The sequence below is a fragment of the Sinocyclocheilus rhinocerous genome, unplaced genomic scaffold, assembly GCF_001515625.1.
Source record: "Sinocyclocheilus rhinocerous isolate Xijiao unplaced genomic scaffold, SAMN03320098_v1.1 scaffold715, whole genome shotgun sequence".
Lineage (NCBI taxonomy): Eukaryota > Metazoa > Chordata > Actinopteri > Cypriniformes > Cyprinidae > Sinocyclocheilus > Sinocyclocheilus rhinocerous.
In genome coordinates, this window is record NW_015646180.1 from 413,563 (window position 1) to 432,224 (window position 18,662).

At 37.7% G+C, this 18,662-nt stretch overlaps 1 protein-coding gene across 1 annotated transcript in view; it reads right to left on the reverse strand.

Moving 5' to 3' along the window:
* The window catches only part of LOC107707143 (thyroid adenoma-associated protein homolog), a 108,704-nt gene that overhangs the window by 76,490 nt on the left and 13,552 nt on the right, over window positions 1–18,662 (reverse strand). The window contains exons 6-13 of the mRNA XM_016511056.1: window positions 15,112–15,335; window positions 13,421–14,034; window positions 11,265–11,371; window positions 10,947–11,178; window positions 9,767–9,902; window positions 9,544–9,680; window positions 7,195–7,356; window positions 6,730–6,896 (exon numbers count right to left, since the gene is read on the reverse strand). Coding sequence (XP_016366542.1) covers window positions 6,730–6,896; window positions 7,195–7,356; window positions 9,544–9,680; window positions 9,767–9,902; window positions 10,947–11,178; window positions 11,265–11,371; window positions 13,421–14,034; window positions 15,112–15,335 — 1,779 coding nt within the window. The remainder of the gene's footprint in view (window positions 1–6,729; window positions 6,897–7,194; window positions 7,357–9,543; window positions 9,681–9,766; window positions 9,903–10,946; window positions 11,179–11,264; window positions 11,372–13,420; window positions 14,035–15,111; window positions 15,336–18,662) is intronic.

Below are 18,662 nucleotides of genomic sequence, written 5' to 3' on the forward strand. Positions count from 1 at the left end.
ATTAGCTTAAACTTGCACTGAATGGGGAAATTCATAATTAGAAAAAATATATACAAACAAATACCACAGATGGCCATTTATTAGCTATGAAAGACTGGATGCAGAGTGCAACAAAATTGCAGGTTGGAAATTATTCAGACTTAAACAAATCAGTAATTCTGGTTGGTCACAACTTACATGTATGTTCTGGCCACACCAGGCATTAAAAAAAATTGATTTAGATTTTTCATAAATTATAAATGCTATTGGTCACTCTTTATGTCTTTCTGTTGGTTTTACAAATATTTCACCAGTGAAAAAATAATCAAAAAGTGCTTGTGTCTGAACCTCATAACTCCACTGGATTCTCAAACTGTCACCAAAAACTCCACCGATCTTGAACGAAGCACCGCTCACAAAGTTTGGAGATGATCTCTGCTTGTTTGCGATGCAAGGGTAAATAAAGAACTGTTTTTTTGAATAAGCACAGGGTTTACGCTCTATAGAGGCTAATGTTTTATGTATTTGAAGAATGGAGAAGAGTATCTTAGTCTAAAATTCACTGGATAACGTTAGTCAAAAACAATACTATCTTAAAGTGATAGTACACCCAAAAATGCTGTTGTAAATAATGTTCAGTTTCTTGCACAGACTGATCGTTCAGGAGCCACAGGTATTAATTTTGTGCTGCCTGTATATGCTTTTTTTGGCTCTCAAGTGCCGGTAGCCATTGGACCTTGGGGATTCATAAAATGCAAGCCACAGTTTCAGCTAAAAATCTTCTTTACTGTTCTACTCAAGAAAAATAAAAAAAGTGTCACCTACATCTTTGCTACATCTAGCAAATTTAAATTTTTGGTGAATTATCCCTTTAAATAGCCTTTGCACAGCAGTTCGTTTTTCATAACATGAGATTTTGGTCAAATGTATTAAACACCAGGGAAAACTGAGTGCCCACATAGCTACAATAAACTTCAAAACCTGTAAGTTAATGAAAACAATGTGATGCACTTGTTGCCTCGGATGCAGCCATTCTAATGATGGACAAAACGCGTATTTCCGACATTCGCTGGTCAAAAACCTCCGAACTCCATTTAAGCTTGCTTGTGGTAAAATGTTATTGACACATGCAAGTGTCTAACAATATGTAAAGCCACAACTCCAACTTTGATGACAGTGTTTAATTATTTAAAACCTATGGGGTTTTTCTCATTTCCTAAAAAAGCAGTGGGTTTGGACAAACACAGCGACGATATGCAGCTCATGGTTATAATATGGCAACGCTTCTTTTTAAGAGCATGTTTGTGTACAAGTTTGGTAGGCTACTCTGTTGGGTCACCAATTCATGTCTCACATAAACTCTGGATCCTACAGCAAAACCAAATGAGAACCGTGGACCTAAACCACAAGTCAAGTGACAAGTGTATCTTGACAAACATATGCAGTTAAAAAAAAATTTATTCACATAAAGATTATATGAAGGATAAAGGTGCATTAGCAAAAGCTTGGTGGCAAAAAGTTCTACTGTCTAATGTCAATAGTGTAGTGATGTATAGAGCTCACACAGAAGTCACTTTCAAACCAGTGTTATTGATATACTAACATAATATTTAATCATATTTAGAATTAGCTTTTATTTTTATATTCAGTTGTCATTTGAATATTAGTTTCTGTATTTAAGCTATGTGATTTTGTCATTTTTATTCGTTTATTTTTTTAAATTAAGGAGTTAAGCTTACCGGTAAAGCCCCGTTCACACCAAGAACGATAACTATAAAGATAACTATAAAGATGACGATATTAGCGTCCACACCAGCGAGCGATATCGTCTGTTTATTCCAAGCGAACGCTCGTCTGCCGCTTTAAATTCTTAAGCTCGATGGATTCTGATTGGCTGTCAATTTTTTATCGTTTATCGGCTGGAGAAAAATCGTTTTGAAAGTTATTCCAACAATATCGTTTCTCTTTGTCTTTATCGTTATAGTTGTGGTGTGGACTCTGCTATTTCTTTAATATTGAGAACGATTTTTAGAACTATATCTTTATCGTTATCTTTATAGTTATGGTCCTTGGTGTGAACGGGCCTTAACACTTTACAATAAGTTTCATTAGTTAACATTAGTTAACATGAACCAAGCATGAACAATACTTCTACAGCATTTATTAATCTTAGCTAATTCCAACATTTACTAATGCATTATTAAAATCAAAAGTGCTTGTTAACATTATGCACTGTGAATTAACATGAACTAACAGTGAACAACTATATTTTCATTAACTTTAACAAAGAATAATAACTACTGTAATAAATGTATTGTTCATTGTTCATGTCAGTTAATACATTGGAACTTTATTGTAAAGTGTCAGCAGTTTACTTAGCATTTTATTTTAAAATAGTTTTTAATAATTTAAGTTTAAATAAACGATAACACTGTTTCAAACCAAGCAGCTTTCTGTTGGTCAACACGGTGCACCTGTTGTGAAATATGAACGGGGAAATCTTTGTCACTTTCATGTGACATTTCCAATCATGTGGATTCCTATCGAAATCCCTGGATTTTGCCCATGAACATTTGCAAAACAATGGTAAAAGTATTCATTTACAATCACTATCAGCTCTCAGAACGTGCACTGTGAATTAACATGAACTAACAGTGAACAACTATATTTTCATCAACAAAGATTAATAACTACTGTAATAAATGTATTGTTCATTGTTCATGTCAGTTAATACATTGGAACTTTATTGTAAAGTGTCAGCAGTTTACCTTAAAAAAACGAAAATGTTGCCTTGGCAACTAACTGACTAACTTGTACATTTTTCATTCAATATTTTTTATTTTACTTTAGCATTTTATTTTTAAATAGTTTTTAATAATTTAAGTTTCAATAAACGATAACACTGTTCCAAACCAAGCAGCTTTCTGTTGGTCAACACGGTGCACCTGTTGTGAAATATGAACAGGGGGAAATCTTTGTCACTTTCATGTGACATTTCCAATCATGTGGATTCCTATTGAAATCCCTGGATTTTGCCCATGAACATTTGCAAAACAATGGTAAAAGTATTCATTTACAATCACTATCAGCTCTCAGAACGGTTCAAGTTAATGCAGCCAACTTGTAAACAGAGTGAGGTGCTTCAACAGTACTTAAAGCTTAGGAGCGCCCTGGATTATCCAAATTACTCACAAGTCTCTCAACTCAGTCCAAAGGGGACGGAGAGACCCCCAGCTTAACCAAAGCCATGGGCAAGCCAGACAGACCCAACTTTCTTAGCTCCAGATTAGCCCGTCTATCCAAACCAAACATGCAAGATCTTGAGACAAATGAGTACGACCTTCATTTCACTCCAACGTTCTTTCTTTCTCAAAGGCGACCCACGCAATAAAAGCTTTGATTGATTGGTCATTTGAATATCAAAAGCTCTTTACAGAGTATGACTTCTCTGGGTACCACAATGATGGCAAAAAACCCCAGGATCCCCTACTGAGAAGCAGTTTACTCCTAACCCAAGGAATTCTCCACCATCGAGATGTGACTAACTGTTTGCAGTTGCCATGGCGCCTCCGCAGTCCGGAAACATGCGCCACGTTTCCACAGCGACGGAGGACATAACAGGATGCAGGACACACACGTTTGGGAAACAGAACCATCACTGTCATAAACACACGCTCGGCCCGAACACTCTGAAGAAATGCGGTCTGGAAAAAGATAAACACAAACCGCAAACACAAGCCATGTGGACCCCGGCAGCATCATTAAATCATCCTTTATATAACAGGCGAATATGCCATGGTAACCACACCAGTGACATCACTGAATAACTGCACTCCATCTGTTAAAGCGCTGAGGTCATTCCGCAGGACAGAGGAGTGAAAATAACAATTGCACTGACACATAAATGTGTTCGCTGAGGCCGCTGGCTGACCAACTCCAATTCAAATTTGGAAACCTTCGCACAGATATCAAGTAACAGTTCTAATGATTTATTACTTCATTTTTCTGTACATGCAAAAGATGTTGCAAGGTCTGCTCACTCCCTCGCTAATTTCTGGATTTGGAAACTACAGCGATCTATCACGGAAAACAAAGTGGGAACATTTGATCAAGCTGTCTGGTTTTGGCGAAGTTATGCTCTTAGCTTAAGACATCAAAAACTAATTTAAGAGTTTTAAACCTTCTGCCCCTTATACTGCTATGTAAAATCTGCTCTGCACAGGATGTGCTACAAAAGAAACTCTGAAATCATATTGGGTCAGATGCCGTAAAATTAAGCAGTCCATACAATGTGTGCAATATATTCTTCTCAAGTCATACATTAGTTTTGAGTGAGAAACCGATTGAAATTTAACCTGCTATTCACTAAAAATCTCAGCCTCTGCTGTACCTCTCAAATCTTATTTGTACTTTTGCATTTTCACTTCATCAGTTAGAAGATCTTATGATTTTACACACAAATAATGGCTTACATTTTGGCTTCAGACTGTGGAAGTAACAACTCAAGTTTGAATAAATTATGATTTTTGGGTGACTTATTCCTTTATGGGCAGTAGGTTTCAGGACAAGAGAGAGGGAATTTTCACTTTACACCCCAAGCTAATTTTTGCTTGTTCAATGTAGAGTGAACGTACACCGATACTGTTACAAACACATGCGCACATTGTACTCTAAGTGCTTGTGGCTTTAAAGTCACCCAAGAGGTTTTGAACATATACCAGGACGTAGGAAACGTTCATGTTTATGTATGGAAATGGCACACAGGACCGAGATGCTGCCAGAACAACCGCTGCCAGAGTCTCAGGTATAAAAAGCTGGTGAATGAGTTCTGTGTGAAGTGGTTCAGCTCTTCAGGGAAAAAGGAAGCCATTTGAAAAGAATGCAGGATAGGAAAGGTAGTCGGACCGTTAAACAGCAGGCCGGTCTGAAATGAAAGCGCTATGCTAAGAGGGCACATGCTAATTGAAGACGGGCACAGCAGGAGACTACATATACGTTCACTTGGTTTAAACTACTGCCGACGGAAAATAACTGCCCTGCTAAGCGCAGGCAGCTGGTGCGGTTCATGCTGGAGGCACACTTCTGATGCAAAGACTCTCCTGAACCATATGGAGCAAAATCATGCTTCCTTCTAACACACCTCACTTTAGCCAAATACAAAGGCAGCATCTTATGCATCCTCCATGAAGAAGTAAATCCCAGAATCCATTGCGACAAATGAAAAATTATATAATAAACTATTGTCAGGTTAGATGGCATAATGAATTTAGTGCGGATGAAAACAAGGCTGTGATGATAGACTTACATTCCTTACAACGCACACAAATGGCAAAGGTCGTAAATTACATAATTTTCAAAATTCACAGCTTTCAAAACTGTTTAATAGAGTTTTTGCCTACTAAAAGTATTTTCGGAAAAATATTTCATCCGCTGAACAATATGTTTGTTCATATGCATGTTTATAATCAACAGTACAATTAATTGAATGCATCTACTTCTGTCCCTCACAGCCTCACTTTCACTCCTGTCAGAAATTAAATATGGAGCTTCCCTGACTAATGTCTACTGTATGACTGACAATGTTGCATGTGCACATTTTACTCAACACTAAGATAAAACACAGCTCTATACACTAAATGATGAAAACTACGAATATTCTGACAGTATTTTCATGACAATTAAGCACATTTTCCCCAAATTCTTATTAGCGAGTTAGTAAATTATTGTCAATAGTATAGTATAATAGTATAATATGTGTGTGTGTGTGTGTGTGTATATTCCTTATTTCCTTCGAAATATATATTAATAGATATATAATTTGTGTTGTTGTTTTTATAAATCTGTATGTGTATGTTTATATATATATATATATATATATATATGTGTGTGTGTGTGTGTGTGTGTGTATATATTTTTTTTCTTATTCCTTATAATAAATAAATAAAAAAGGGATAGTTCACACAAAAATGAAAATTCTGTCATCGTTTGCTCACCCTCACGATGTTCCAAACCTGTATGCGTTTCTTTCTTCTGTTGAACACAGAAGGACATATTTTGAAGAATGTTGGTAACCAAACAGTTGACGGTAGCCACTGACTTCCAAAGTATGGAAAAAATACCTACTGCTACCGTCAACTTTTTGCTTACCAACATTCTTCAAAATATGTCCTTTTGTATTCAACAGAAGAATGAAACTCTTAAAGGTTTGAAACAAGTAGAATTTTCATTTTTGGGTGAATGATCACTTAAAAATTATTATTATTATTATTATTTCCTTACTTTAAAAAAACGTTTTCAATAGGGTGCTACCTTAGAAGGAAGCGTACTCCCTAGGGTTTAGAACAGTCTTTGTGTCTGTACTGGAAATACGTCTGACATTTTCGGTTTAATGGACGCCAGGCTCAGTTTTATGGCAAATGAAGTTGTATTCACTGTGATGATCACATTTCCTGACGCCTCTTCAGGGGCTGTTCTCTAGACCATATTTGAGTCTGTATTAGCAATTACCATGATGTCTCATCTCTCGGCCCTGAGCTCAAAAAGATCAGCTTACTGGAAAAAGTCTCCACTCAACCTTATGAGGTACAGTTCTCCATTATATCTCACTCGCTTATGTAACTGAGATCTTGGCTTCAGGGAGGCTCGGTGGCTTCCATCATAAGGGTCTCTTTGAGATGACTGCGTGTATGCGCATCAAGACAATGAATGCCAGCTCAGGTGACACCTGTGGAGTGCGTGTCTGTGTCTGACCTGGTCCTCTGTGACGTCTCCTCTGCCGTCAGGGTGTGTGAGAGGACAGCGCAGTGGCATGCTCTGACACAGATGAACCAGCAACATGGACACCTCTTTCATGGTCCTCCAGCAACACACCAGTACCATCTGAGCGGTGACTCGATAGGCCTCTCCATCACCACCACCTAGACAACAAACACACACTCCCAAATAATTACTCGGAAAAAACTGATCAAATGTCGGCCTCTCATGGACAGAACATGTATTACAGCAACACCAGCCCTCGTTTGAAATCAATTCTGGGTCCACTAAAACTATAATGTTTAGAACATGAGCGCAGTTTCTAAAAACATCATACTAAAGGATTTATGATGTGCCTGAATGTGTGAAATCGGAGTCCAAAATGAGTTTTTTTGAGACAGATACTATGGTAAAGGGCAATGGGGTGGAACTGTATCTAGTGATGGATAATTGTGTTTGTACCACTGTTACAGGATTGTGGTTTATGAACTGTGTTCTCTGACTCTTTCTGCTCGCTGTCACGGCCGCTCTCACTGGGGTCCAGCTCTCTGGCACTAGTGAAAAAGTCATTTGTGTCACCAGGTTGAATCTCCTGCAGGATTTTCTGGAGGCCAGCAGAGGTCTCTGTGAAGAGAAGAAAAATATGTATTGTAATTACAAGCATGCAACTGACAAATGTAAAGCGGGACAACATACTGTCCTAACTCCTAACCAGGCATGATGTGGCACTGAAATGTAATACAGCTAGAAACTATGGACAGTTGTGACTCAATTTTAATTATGTATTGCATTTAATAGCATTCTAGGTTGGAAATGACTGACGAAGGCTGATTTGTCAATAAGGATAATTTCATAGCTAGCATTCCATTTAAAGTGACCTTCATAAAACAAAAAGTAAACAATATATACTGTAAAGTCCCAAACAAAACAAGACCCATGAGCTGATGAAAAAATGTCAGCACAATGAATCAAAATAAAGCTAAAATCGCAATTTAGCTCAGTGTGATTATCAGTTTAAAGGGTATGAATGAAATAAAGAACTATATGGTGTGTTAGTGTGATTAACCATGGTTTTATTGTAGTAAAAGTGAAGTAACAATGTTTTTTTTGGTGTATTGATTACAATTTGTATAATTAGTTTAATTAACGTGCATGTGGGATGCACTTTATTTTCACATTCGTAAAAATTGTGGACACGAAGATTACAGCATTTCACCAATATTGCTCCAAAATAAAAGCTTGAGGATTGCAAACATTAAAATCTTGTAGCTTTAAATGTTTGAAAGTGAAAAATTTAAGACACAACATTAGTATTGTAACTTGCACTGTAAAATAAAAATGATTATTCCATGGTCTGTTGGAATTCTTGATTCTGATTTGCTGGCAGGTATGCATTAAAACCGTTTTATGCACAGGTAGTTCCAAGTCAACGTTCTATATTAATGCACTGCTTTAATTGACACACACACACACACATCACTCGCAGAGAGAAAGAGAGAGAAAGAGAGATCGGAGATCCCGCTGCGCAAACAGAAACGTTCAGGAGTAGGCCAACATAAACTTGTTGTCAACGCTGCCCCACGCCTTTTATTAATAAAATGGCGTAGATACTGGATCACTGCATTATATTCCTCAGCAACGAGGTAAAAACACTGGGTACTGTTTAAGTCACTAAACTTACAACTTAATTGTTTGTATAGAGACACACACAACTGTCATCTTTCTCTCTCTCACTCGAACAAACGATCGATAATTAATTTAAATAAATGTTATAATCATTCATTCAAATAAATGTGATCTAACTGCACAATTTCATCTCTGTGTCTGATTTGGAGCAGGCAGAATGTTAGAGCTAACGAGCCGTAACTGACTGTCATTTTTACCCATTCAGTCAAATATTGCGCTGCAATATTTTTATATTGCGCGTCGGGTGGTTCTTTGCCTCCACGTCGTGCATTTAAAATCCTTTAATACACGGCAAGCCAATTGATCATCCCTTACGTATTCAATATTTGGCACTACAACTATATATTTAAAATACAATATTTTAGTCTTAATTTTTATAATTAGTTATTATAATTAGTTATTATTAGTATTATTATTATTATAAGGTGTTTTGTTAATAATATTAATTATGAATGTGTGGTTAAATTACTGAAATATTAACTTAAAATCTCAGAGAGGTACTTTCAGTAAACATTTTACATACTGTATAAAGAAACAAAAATAATAAAATTTTAGATTTGAATAATAATAAAATCTAATTCTCGTCTAATTTGATTATTTTCTCTTTTTACTTAGAAATTGATAGGCATAAACCAACATAACCAAAAAAGACTAACATTATAAAATGGACAGTTCTGCCTCTAAATTCTGATTGAATGATCCATCTTTGAAGTTGTTGTAAAATACTCCTGTGACTTGAACATCATCTGAATTCTATATTAATATGGCAAGTTGTGATATTGCTGGACAACTGAACATAAAACTTGGCATTTTGGTCAACAACGCCAACTAAGATGATCTTCCTCGCCTTAACTTGTTTGGGACACATCCTGATCTATATTTTCAGTATTACTACATGCTTTTTAACACATCCCTCTCATGTGTACATAATCACAATCTATACAATAAAAAAAAAAAAAACAGCATAGGAATTGGTTGACGCACTTCTACCATCACACATTACATACCATCCATACCCCGGGAGATGAGAGGTTACCTTGTGTAAATCAAGGGGCCAACAAAAAGTCTACTAGTGCATTGCTGGACATGCTAGCGACTGGTTAAGACAGTGTTAGATGCATTTACCAGACTCAGTATCCATGCGAATGAGGCCCTCAGGGGAAGAGCTCTGAACCACAGGTGACACGACATCAGACATCCTGTAGCACAGGCCTATGAGCTCTGACACAACAGCCCTCCACTCGGACAGCAGTACAAGTGACCTGAACACACAGAAATATATCAACCACACAAAATGAATGCCAAGACCTCTGTAATAGACAATAAAAGGTTGTGTGTGTGGATGTACCCAGTGTTGAGCTGCTGCAGGACTGCAGTGATGCAGTGAGCTCTGCCATACAAAGGACAGGAGGAAGTGGCTTGCAGAAGAGACGACTCGGCCTTTAAAACCTCTTCCATCAGACACACCATCAGCCACTGCACCACTGAAACATCACAAGCACACTCTCTAATTTAGATACATACATTATTTAGATACATACATATACTGTATACATTGATCTAATTTAGATTGACGTATAGAGTTAAAACAACCGCAGAAGTCTCACTTGTCATTTCCACTCATGAAGAACACAATGTATATTGGTAATGTATATTTTGTTTGAATCTTTGTTTTCAACAAAACATTATTAATCAAAAGAAATTAACTGCATATTAAAAATGAGTAGTAGTAGTAGTAGTAGTCGTCTATAACTGAATTTTTAGGAATTCTAAATAAATTATTTACATTCTAAATAATTTATTTATAATATTTTAATTATATAATTTACATATGTGACCCTGGACCACAAAACCAGTCTTAAGTCACTGGGGTATATTTGTAGCAATAGCCAAAAAACATTGCATGGGTCAATAAGAATATTTCTGAAAATTGCAGATTGAAGCGTGAATTCACCAGTCATCATTTACTGATCCTCATGTCTTTCGAAATGCACTTTCATTAATCATCAAAACACAAATTAAGATATTTTTACTGTAATCAGAGAGATTTTGGTCCCTCCACTGAAAGCCCAAGTAAGCAAAACTTCAGTAATTCAAAATAAAAAATAAAAATCATACTTCAAATTTTTGGTTACACAGACTTTCAATGGAGGAAAAAAAAAAAAGCCTAAATTAAATCTGTTCATTATATAAAATGATCGTGTCTCTTCAGAAGACTTTGTAAAACGAATCCTTATGAATCAAGCAGTTTCATCAATGCCTTTATAAACTTTTTAGATCAAAGTTTTGGTTTCATGGACTTTAAATGGAGAGATAGAAATCTGTCAGGAAGGGAAATATCCCTTTAAGAATGGACATTTGGTTTTTGAAGTCTTGAACGTGCATTTTAAAGTTCACAATTAAATTACAGAAATTCTTGAAATTCTTGATAATTGACATCCTGCTTAAACCATCTTTCAGATGGCAGCTTGGCTCATAAACCAACATTTTCACCCATCTTGAGTGATGGTCATGTAACACTAGTGTACCTGCCAGGGTGTTCTGCTCCAGACCGGAAGCCTCAGATGCCTGGGACTGGATCAATGCTTGTGGCTGGACAGGGATGTGCTGCTTCTGGATACAGCTGAGCAACGCATCCTGCAGACCCGGCTGGTGCAGCAGCAGTTTGAGAAGATGAGCGGCAGTGACGCTGTCGAAGGGTTTGGTGCTGGTGCGGAGGTTCAGAGCGACCTGCAGCAAAGACTGCAGCCTCTCCGGCTCCTACACAGAGGAGGACAAGCGATCATATGCATTCGAACTTTGCTCAAAACTAGACAGACTACTCAGACTCTTATTTTCACACTGACCTGGAGTCGCACTGCTGCGGGTGGCAGTTTTTGTAAGAGGTACCAGGCGAGCTGTTTGACTTCAAGAAAGTTGCTTGCAAGACAGCACAGCTTGAGCATGAGAAAAGCTCACTGACTCTCCAAGAGCAAAACCAGAACCTGAAAAAAGAAAAAAAAAAAGACGTGAACAGATGAACTGCTTAATTTAAAGATACTAAAGAGCACAAGCTTAAGCTTAATTTATGTGGTGAAATAATATTTATTTTGCATGACTTATAGTAAAATGTTTAGAAATAATGTAAAAAATAATAATTTGAACTTGATAATTTTGTAAAATACACAGATTTCTATTTTACCAATAATTTAAAAAATGACAAATATCAGCTGATAAAATGAGTCTTAGCAATATATCAGTCAACCACTAGGGGAGACATCCTTGTGCAAAGAAAAATATATGAAAACTCATTAGCAGGCTAGTGTTTTCCAGTGTTTGGGAGTAAAGACTGGCTAATACCTGTGTTAAAGGTGAAATGCTCAGCTATCAGCCCCAGCAGGTGCAGAGCCATCAGACACCTGGAGAACGAGGCTCCTGGGTGAAGCACCTGGAACAGTGTTTCATAGAACCAGCGCAGAAACTCCTGATAAAACAGAGAAAATTGATTTTTATTTTCTGAAGAAAATGTGAGTGGTGCTTGGCTGTACAAAACAAAGGACACCACAGTCGCATGGCTTCAACGTTACCACCATTAAGCTTGCAACTTAATTACCGACTCTTTCAGTTTTTATTTAAAAACTACAAGTTGAAAAGTTTGAGTTAGAAAAGTTTGCAAGAGTAAACTAATGAGTAAATGAGTTTTCCTGTTTAGCGTGATGATGTTTAATGTCCCCAACTAACTCTGTAGTCCCATTTAGTTATCAAAACATGAAAAAAAAAATCATGAGTGGAAAATTACTAATGGATTCATCCCAACTAACAGAACTCCTGCTGATGGGAAAAACACATTTTTCTTCTGTTATCTTATTGTTTATTGCTTCATGTGCGTCTCCTGTATTTAACACATCACTCAATGTCTGTGTAATCAGAGCACTCTTCTTAGCACTTCTTGTTTAGATTTAGAATTAGAATTATGTAGCTGTATGTGAATTTAAACGATCTGCAAAGTTGAAAAGTGGAAAGAGCATAAATAAAGTTATTGTCTCCCAAAAGAAAGAATAGACTCTGAACAGCCTAAACGAGTCCTCAGTTATTCGAATCCCACTTCCGTAACAGCTAACACATTTGCTTAATGCCCGCCTACGTTTTACGTTCGCTTTACGTTGTCTCTCCTGAAACTCTGCAGTGTATGCGTGGATAGATTATACACAGAAAGCGAGCAAAGAGCGCTCCCTTTATAATCAAGTTGTCATTCATTTGAGCTGCAGTGCGAATGGCTACAATACTCAATGTTGCAAATCACTCTGTAAATAGAAACCTTTGACGGTCTTCAGACTGCAGAGCATGAACACAACTAAGCACAGGACTGTTTGAAAGCAACTGCCTATCAGCAGGTACCGAACTGAGTCGAAGTAGTCTTGGATATTGGACCCGCAGTCCACCCGTGCCTACTGATTCCCCGATCCGCACCAGTTACGGTTCGCATGCAGGACTCTGGTTTCTCTTACAGCTCACTTAGTATCACAGTTCTACCTGGTACATGTTGAGGACTTGCTGGTCTTTGTGGTCGTCATGTTGGTTAATTAAATTAGATAAAAAATGAAATTCAATAAAAAGAATAATAAAATTAAATAAAAATATATGACTACAATTTCTGTAAATTAGTTTAAATTGTCTGTTTCAATCTCTAAGCATCATCATTCTTCAACTAAAATGTAGTATCAATATTACATAAATTATAAATTATTATGCATTGCTATTTTGGAGATAAAAATTATTTAAGATCTTTTTTTTTTTAGTTCATTTAGTGATAAACATGGTTCCAAGGCAGCTTTACAGAAAATAAAGGAATAAATACTTGAAATAAATCTTACTGAATCTTACTGCTGCTTAAGAAACATTGATATTATTATAAATGGCAAAAACATTTTTGTGAATTCATATACTAATATATATAATATAATATAACATAATATATATATATATATTAGGGCTGCACGATAAATCGCATGCGATATTTAACGAAGTATATAAGTTGTTTGATCCAATCGAGCGGTGCACAGTACCTGCAGCAGAGGCCTCACCCAAACTTCATGCCACACATCTATCCAGACATCCCCATCCCTAAACCGGGCACACAACTGGGCCTTATGGCTGACAAACAGCTTCTCCAGAAGGTCGCTGGCGTATGGTGCCATCGTCTGATCCCCCATCAGACCCAGCAGTCTGGATGGCAGTCCACCATCAAGCTTGAGTAGATACTCTGCTCCTAAGTGCTCCACCATGCAGGCCAGTGTGCCGTACTTCCCTTTCATATGCCACTCCAGTGCTAGAAGGTCCCGGGAGAGCTGGGTGATGTAAGGGTCGCTGGTGGGATCGGACTTGTGGTCGCTGCAGTGTTGGTGGAGCGTGAGGAGGTTCTGGAACATGGAGCGCGTCTGGTGGCGAACTCCATCCAGCGGGTGCTCCCAGTGGGCATAAATGTGGTGGTGAAGGCGTGCGATTAGAGGAGAGCCTCCAACCAGAGACAAGCGAAGAAGAGGGGGACACGTGTCCACCTGGACGCAGTCAACCGCAGCTCCACTCCAAAGTGTCAAAACTCGAGCCACTACCATCACCGTACTGGACTCCTTCACTCTGAGAGAGAGATTCATGTCAGAGAGTAGTTCAAATGGAAATCCAAGTTGATCAACTTCAAAATGAACTAAAAACAGCAGTACAATGTGAATTAGGGGATGAATTTAGAGATACAACTTATTTGAGTGTAAAACAAAATGTGAAAAAAATGCATTATTTAATTACTCTTTCATTTTGCTTTCTCACAACTGATATTATGAGAAATCATGGATATTTTTTCCCAATGACAGTCATTTTTACCTATATTACATGTGAAGAGAAAATACTACTTTGAAATGAGACCTTTTTACCTTGTAAAATAAAAATGGTTGGTAAATAAAAAAAAATAAAAAAAAGTTTAACATGGTTTATATTGCGTCTTTCTAGGGAGTTTCTTATTTCCTGTCACTTTTTATCTTGCTCTGTAAATATTTGCAATATTTACTGTAATGCAGCTTCAGAATTTTTTATTGTGAAAGACTCTGCACAAAAGAATGACAAATATACACTACCGTTTCTCAGTATTTTTCTAAATTCTTTTAATACTTTCAACTGTCAGCAAGGATGATTTAAATTGATCAAAAGTGACAGTGAAGATATTTATAATATTACAAAAGTTAAAAATGCTGTTCTTTGAACTAGAATATTATACATCAAAGAATATTCTTTAAAAAAAAAACAGTTTACACAATAAATATCAAGCAGCACAACTCTTTCCAGCAGTTGATGATAACTGATAAGAAAATGTATAATAGAATTTTTTTCCAGCATATTATAATGATTTATGAAGGATCATGTGACACTGAAGACTGGAGTAATGATGCTGAAAATTCAGTTTTGCATCACACATTTTAAAATTAATTAAAATAGAAAACAGCTATTTTAAATTGTAATAAAATTTCACAATATTACTGTTTTTTTCTGTATTTTTGATCAAATAAATGCAACCTTGGTGAGCATAAGAGACCTCTTTCAGAAACTTTTTTTAATCTTACAGATTCCGAACTTTTAAAAGATAGTATATAAAAAATTGAATAGAAAATGTTTCTTGTTCAAGTTTTGCATGTTCTTTGTGTGAATGCGTTTGGTATTCAGTACCTTGTATCTAGAGACAGGAGCACTTCAGGTATGAGCAGCAGCAGTTTCTCAGCCTGTGGACCGAGAGTTCTTCCTCTCCAGCTGAGCATAGCCAGAGCTCCATGACTTGGATACAGAGCCACAGCTGCAGGCCTGCTGCTCTCATACAGACGTGTGCAGCTCTGTCTCAGCCATTGGGTGGCGATGCTGCCTGCATCCACCAAACACTGCTGGAGACCCTCAACCTAGAAACACATTTCCCACTTAACAGTGCTTCCACAGTCAGGAATAGGTTCAAATGCAGCTGAAGTTGAGACAGGGTACAGAATAAGCTTCTTCAGTGGCGGCGCTTGACGAGGCTATAGCCCCATAAGAAACTTGCTTAGCCCCGGCACAGCCCCCCCCCCAAGGATTTCCTAATGAGGTTCGGGTTTTTTCCTTATTTTTGGTGTCACTTTCATTAACATTAAAAAAATAAACATTAAAAAAAATGCCTAATATGTGGCCTATAAACGATTGATATTATGGGGGAGGGGTCAAGCAACACAAGCAAGCTACGCGCAAACTGTGCGCAAGAGTTATGCCAGTGAACGTCAGTAAACTCACTATAGAGAATGTGAAGTAAAAAAAATGACGGAGCTTTCTAACGCTGCATTAACGGCGCATATTCTCTGAGACAACGAGAGACGAAACTACTTCAACATATATTCGACATACTATCATAACAAAATTAACAATTCGTCTAACTCTCGCATGCTCTTTAAAACATTGTCCTCCCTCCTTTGTCCTCCTCCTCCCCCTCCTTCATCAATCTCTAACAGCTGACGACTTTGTCACGTTCTTCATTAACAATCAATACATATCTTGCTGGATCGGTCCGCTGCATTTGACACGGTTAACCACCAGATCCTCCTGTCAAACCTATTGGCAAAAGGCATCTCAGGAACCACACTCCAGTGGTTTGAGTCTTATCTCTCAGATAGGTCCTTCAAGATATCTTGGAGAGGTGAGGTGTCCAAGTCACAACATCTAACTACTGGGGTGCCTCAGGGCTCAGTTCTTGGACCACTTCTCTTCTCTGTCTACAAACGCTGCATTAACGGCGCATATTCTCTGAGACAACGAGAGACGAAACTACTTCAACATATATTCGACATACTATCATAACAAAATTAACAATTCGTCTAACTCTCGCATGCTCTTTAAAACATTGTCCTCCCTCCTTTGTCCTCCTCCTCCCCCTCCTTCATCAATCTCTAACAGCTGACGACTTTGTCACGTTCTTCATTAACAAAATTAAAACCATCAGTGCACAATTTTCCACACCACAATCTGTCAAGCACATCTTACCAGCAAACATACACTCGTTCACACCCTTCTCTTCACTCTCTGAGGCAGAAGTCTCCAAACTCATCCTTTCTAATCATCCTACTACTTGTCTGCTTGATCCTATTCCATCTTATCTTCTTCAAGCCATTTCTCCTGCAGTTGTACCTGCACTCACATCATTAACACATCCCTTCACACTGGTGTTTTTCCCTCAGCATTTAGACAGGCTCGTATAACCCCACTACTTACTCACTCACTTAACACATCCCTTCACACTGGTGTTTTTCCCTCAGCATTTAGACAGGCTCGTATAACTCCATTACTTAAGAAACCCACCCTTAACCCATCTTCTTTAGAGAACTACAGACCGGTTTCCCTTCTTCCTTTCATTGCAAAAACACTTGAACGAGCTGTGTTCAACCAAGTCTTTGCCTTTCTCAAACAGAACAACCTACTCGACAGCAGCCAGTCTGGTTTCAGAAGTGGGCATTCATCAGAGACTGCCTTGCTCTCAGTTGTTGAAGCCCTAAGACTGGCAAGAGCGGATTCCAAATCGTCAATACATATCTTGCTGGATCGGTCCGCTGCATTTGACACGGTTAACCACCAGATCCTCCTGTCAAACCTATTGGCAAAGGGCATCTCAGGAACCGCACTCCAGTGGTTTGAGTCTTACCAGAAACCTTGGAGTTATGATTGATGATCAGCTGACTTTCTCAGACCACATTGCTAAAACTGGTCCTGAAGATTTGCTTTATTCAACATCAAGAAGATCAGGCCCTTTCTTTCGGAACATGCTTCACAACTCCTTGTTCAAGCTCTTTGTTCTGTCCAGGCTGGACTATTGCAATGCTCTCTTGGTAGGTCTTCCAGCCAGTTCTATCAAACCTTTTCAATTAATCCAGAACGCGGCAGCAAGATTGATTAATAATGAGCCGAAAAGAATGCACATCACACCTCTGTTTATCAGTTTGCACTGGCTACCAATAGCTGCTCGCATAAAATTCAAGGCATTAAAGGTGACATATGAAAATCTGACTTTTCCAGGTTTTAAGTGCTATAATCAGGTCCCCGGTGCATCTACCAACCAAGGAAACGTGAAAAAGATTAACCCAATCACTTTGTTTAGGCAAGCCTTTTTCTGCAAGCGTCTGAGAATACGAGCGCGCCTGATTTCGCTCCCTTGGTGACGTGGCAAAGGGATCTCATTGTAATATTAATGATATTAATCTGTAAGCTTCCAACCACGGCGCAGTCATTTTGATTTTGTAAGCGACAACAATTTACCAGTTCTAACGTCATGGCGAAAGTTTGAGCAAAACATGCTAACTGTTCTGTGTTTGTCTGCACAGACGAGCACAGAACACTGTTTAGAGTCCCAGCCTCAGAGGAGACAACAGAGCAGTGGATTTATTGATTTATTTAGGCTACTGTATATTGCTGCTGCCACACAGATCTAAATTAAACAAGCGATTTATTTCCCAGCTGTTTACCTTCACAGACATAACCGACTGTTTTTGTAACTTGCGTGTTTTTAAGTAAACTTGTGTGTGAATGAGAACTTAGATTAATACTCACATGCTGTGACAGCAGCTTTCTGTCCATGTGCTTCGGATGTGTGCGCTCAGAAAACCTTTTATCTGAAGTTTAAACTCATATGGTTTAAAATGCATGATTTCAGCGCGATAAACATGATAATCAGAACCAAAACAGATGTTTTTAGCAGATACGAGCTGTAAAGGCACATCTCTATTCTGGAAAAGGGGGCGGGGAGCAGCAGCTCATTTGCATTTAAAGACACAGGCCCGAAAAACAGCTTGTTTCTGCTTCCACTCAAAATAGGCATTTTCAAAATGATATTATAAATGCTCTGTGGAGTCTTTTGAGCTGAAACTTCACAGACACATTCTGGGGACACCATTGACCCTCTAACTCTAGCACTCTCTATTCTAAATTCTACTCTTTATAAAAAAAAAATTTCTAGAAATTATTTTAGACTTGCACCATTTATTTACTAACTGCTTGTTTTCTTAAAAAAAAAAAAAAACTAACACTTGTTTCTCTAATCTTTCTGCATTCTATGCGTTTTCTTTTTATTTATTATACAATTATAATTCTGACTTTCTGACTTCTGATTAACAAAAGCAAAAAAAAAAACGTTTTTCTCCTTAAAACTCCTCTAACATTAACTTGCTTTTTCTATTCTATCGGTTTTCTTTTTATTTATTATATGATAAAAAAAA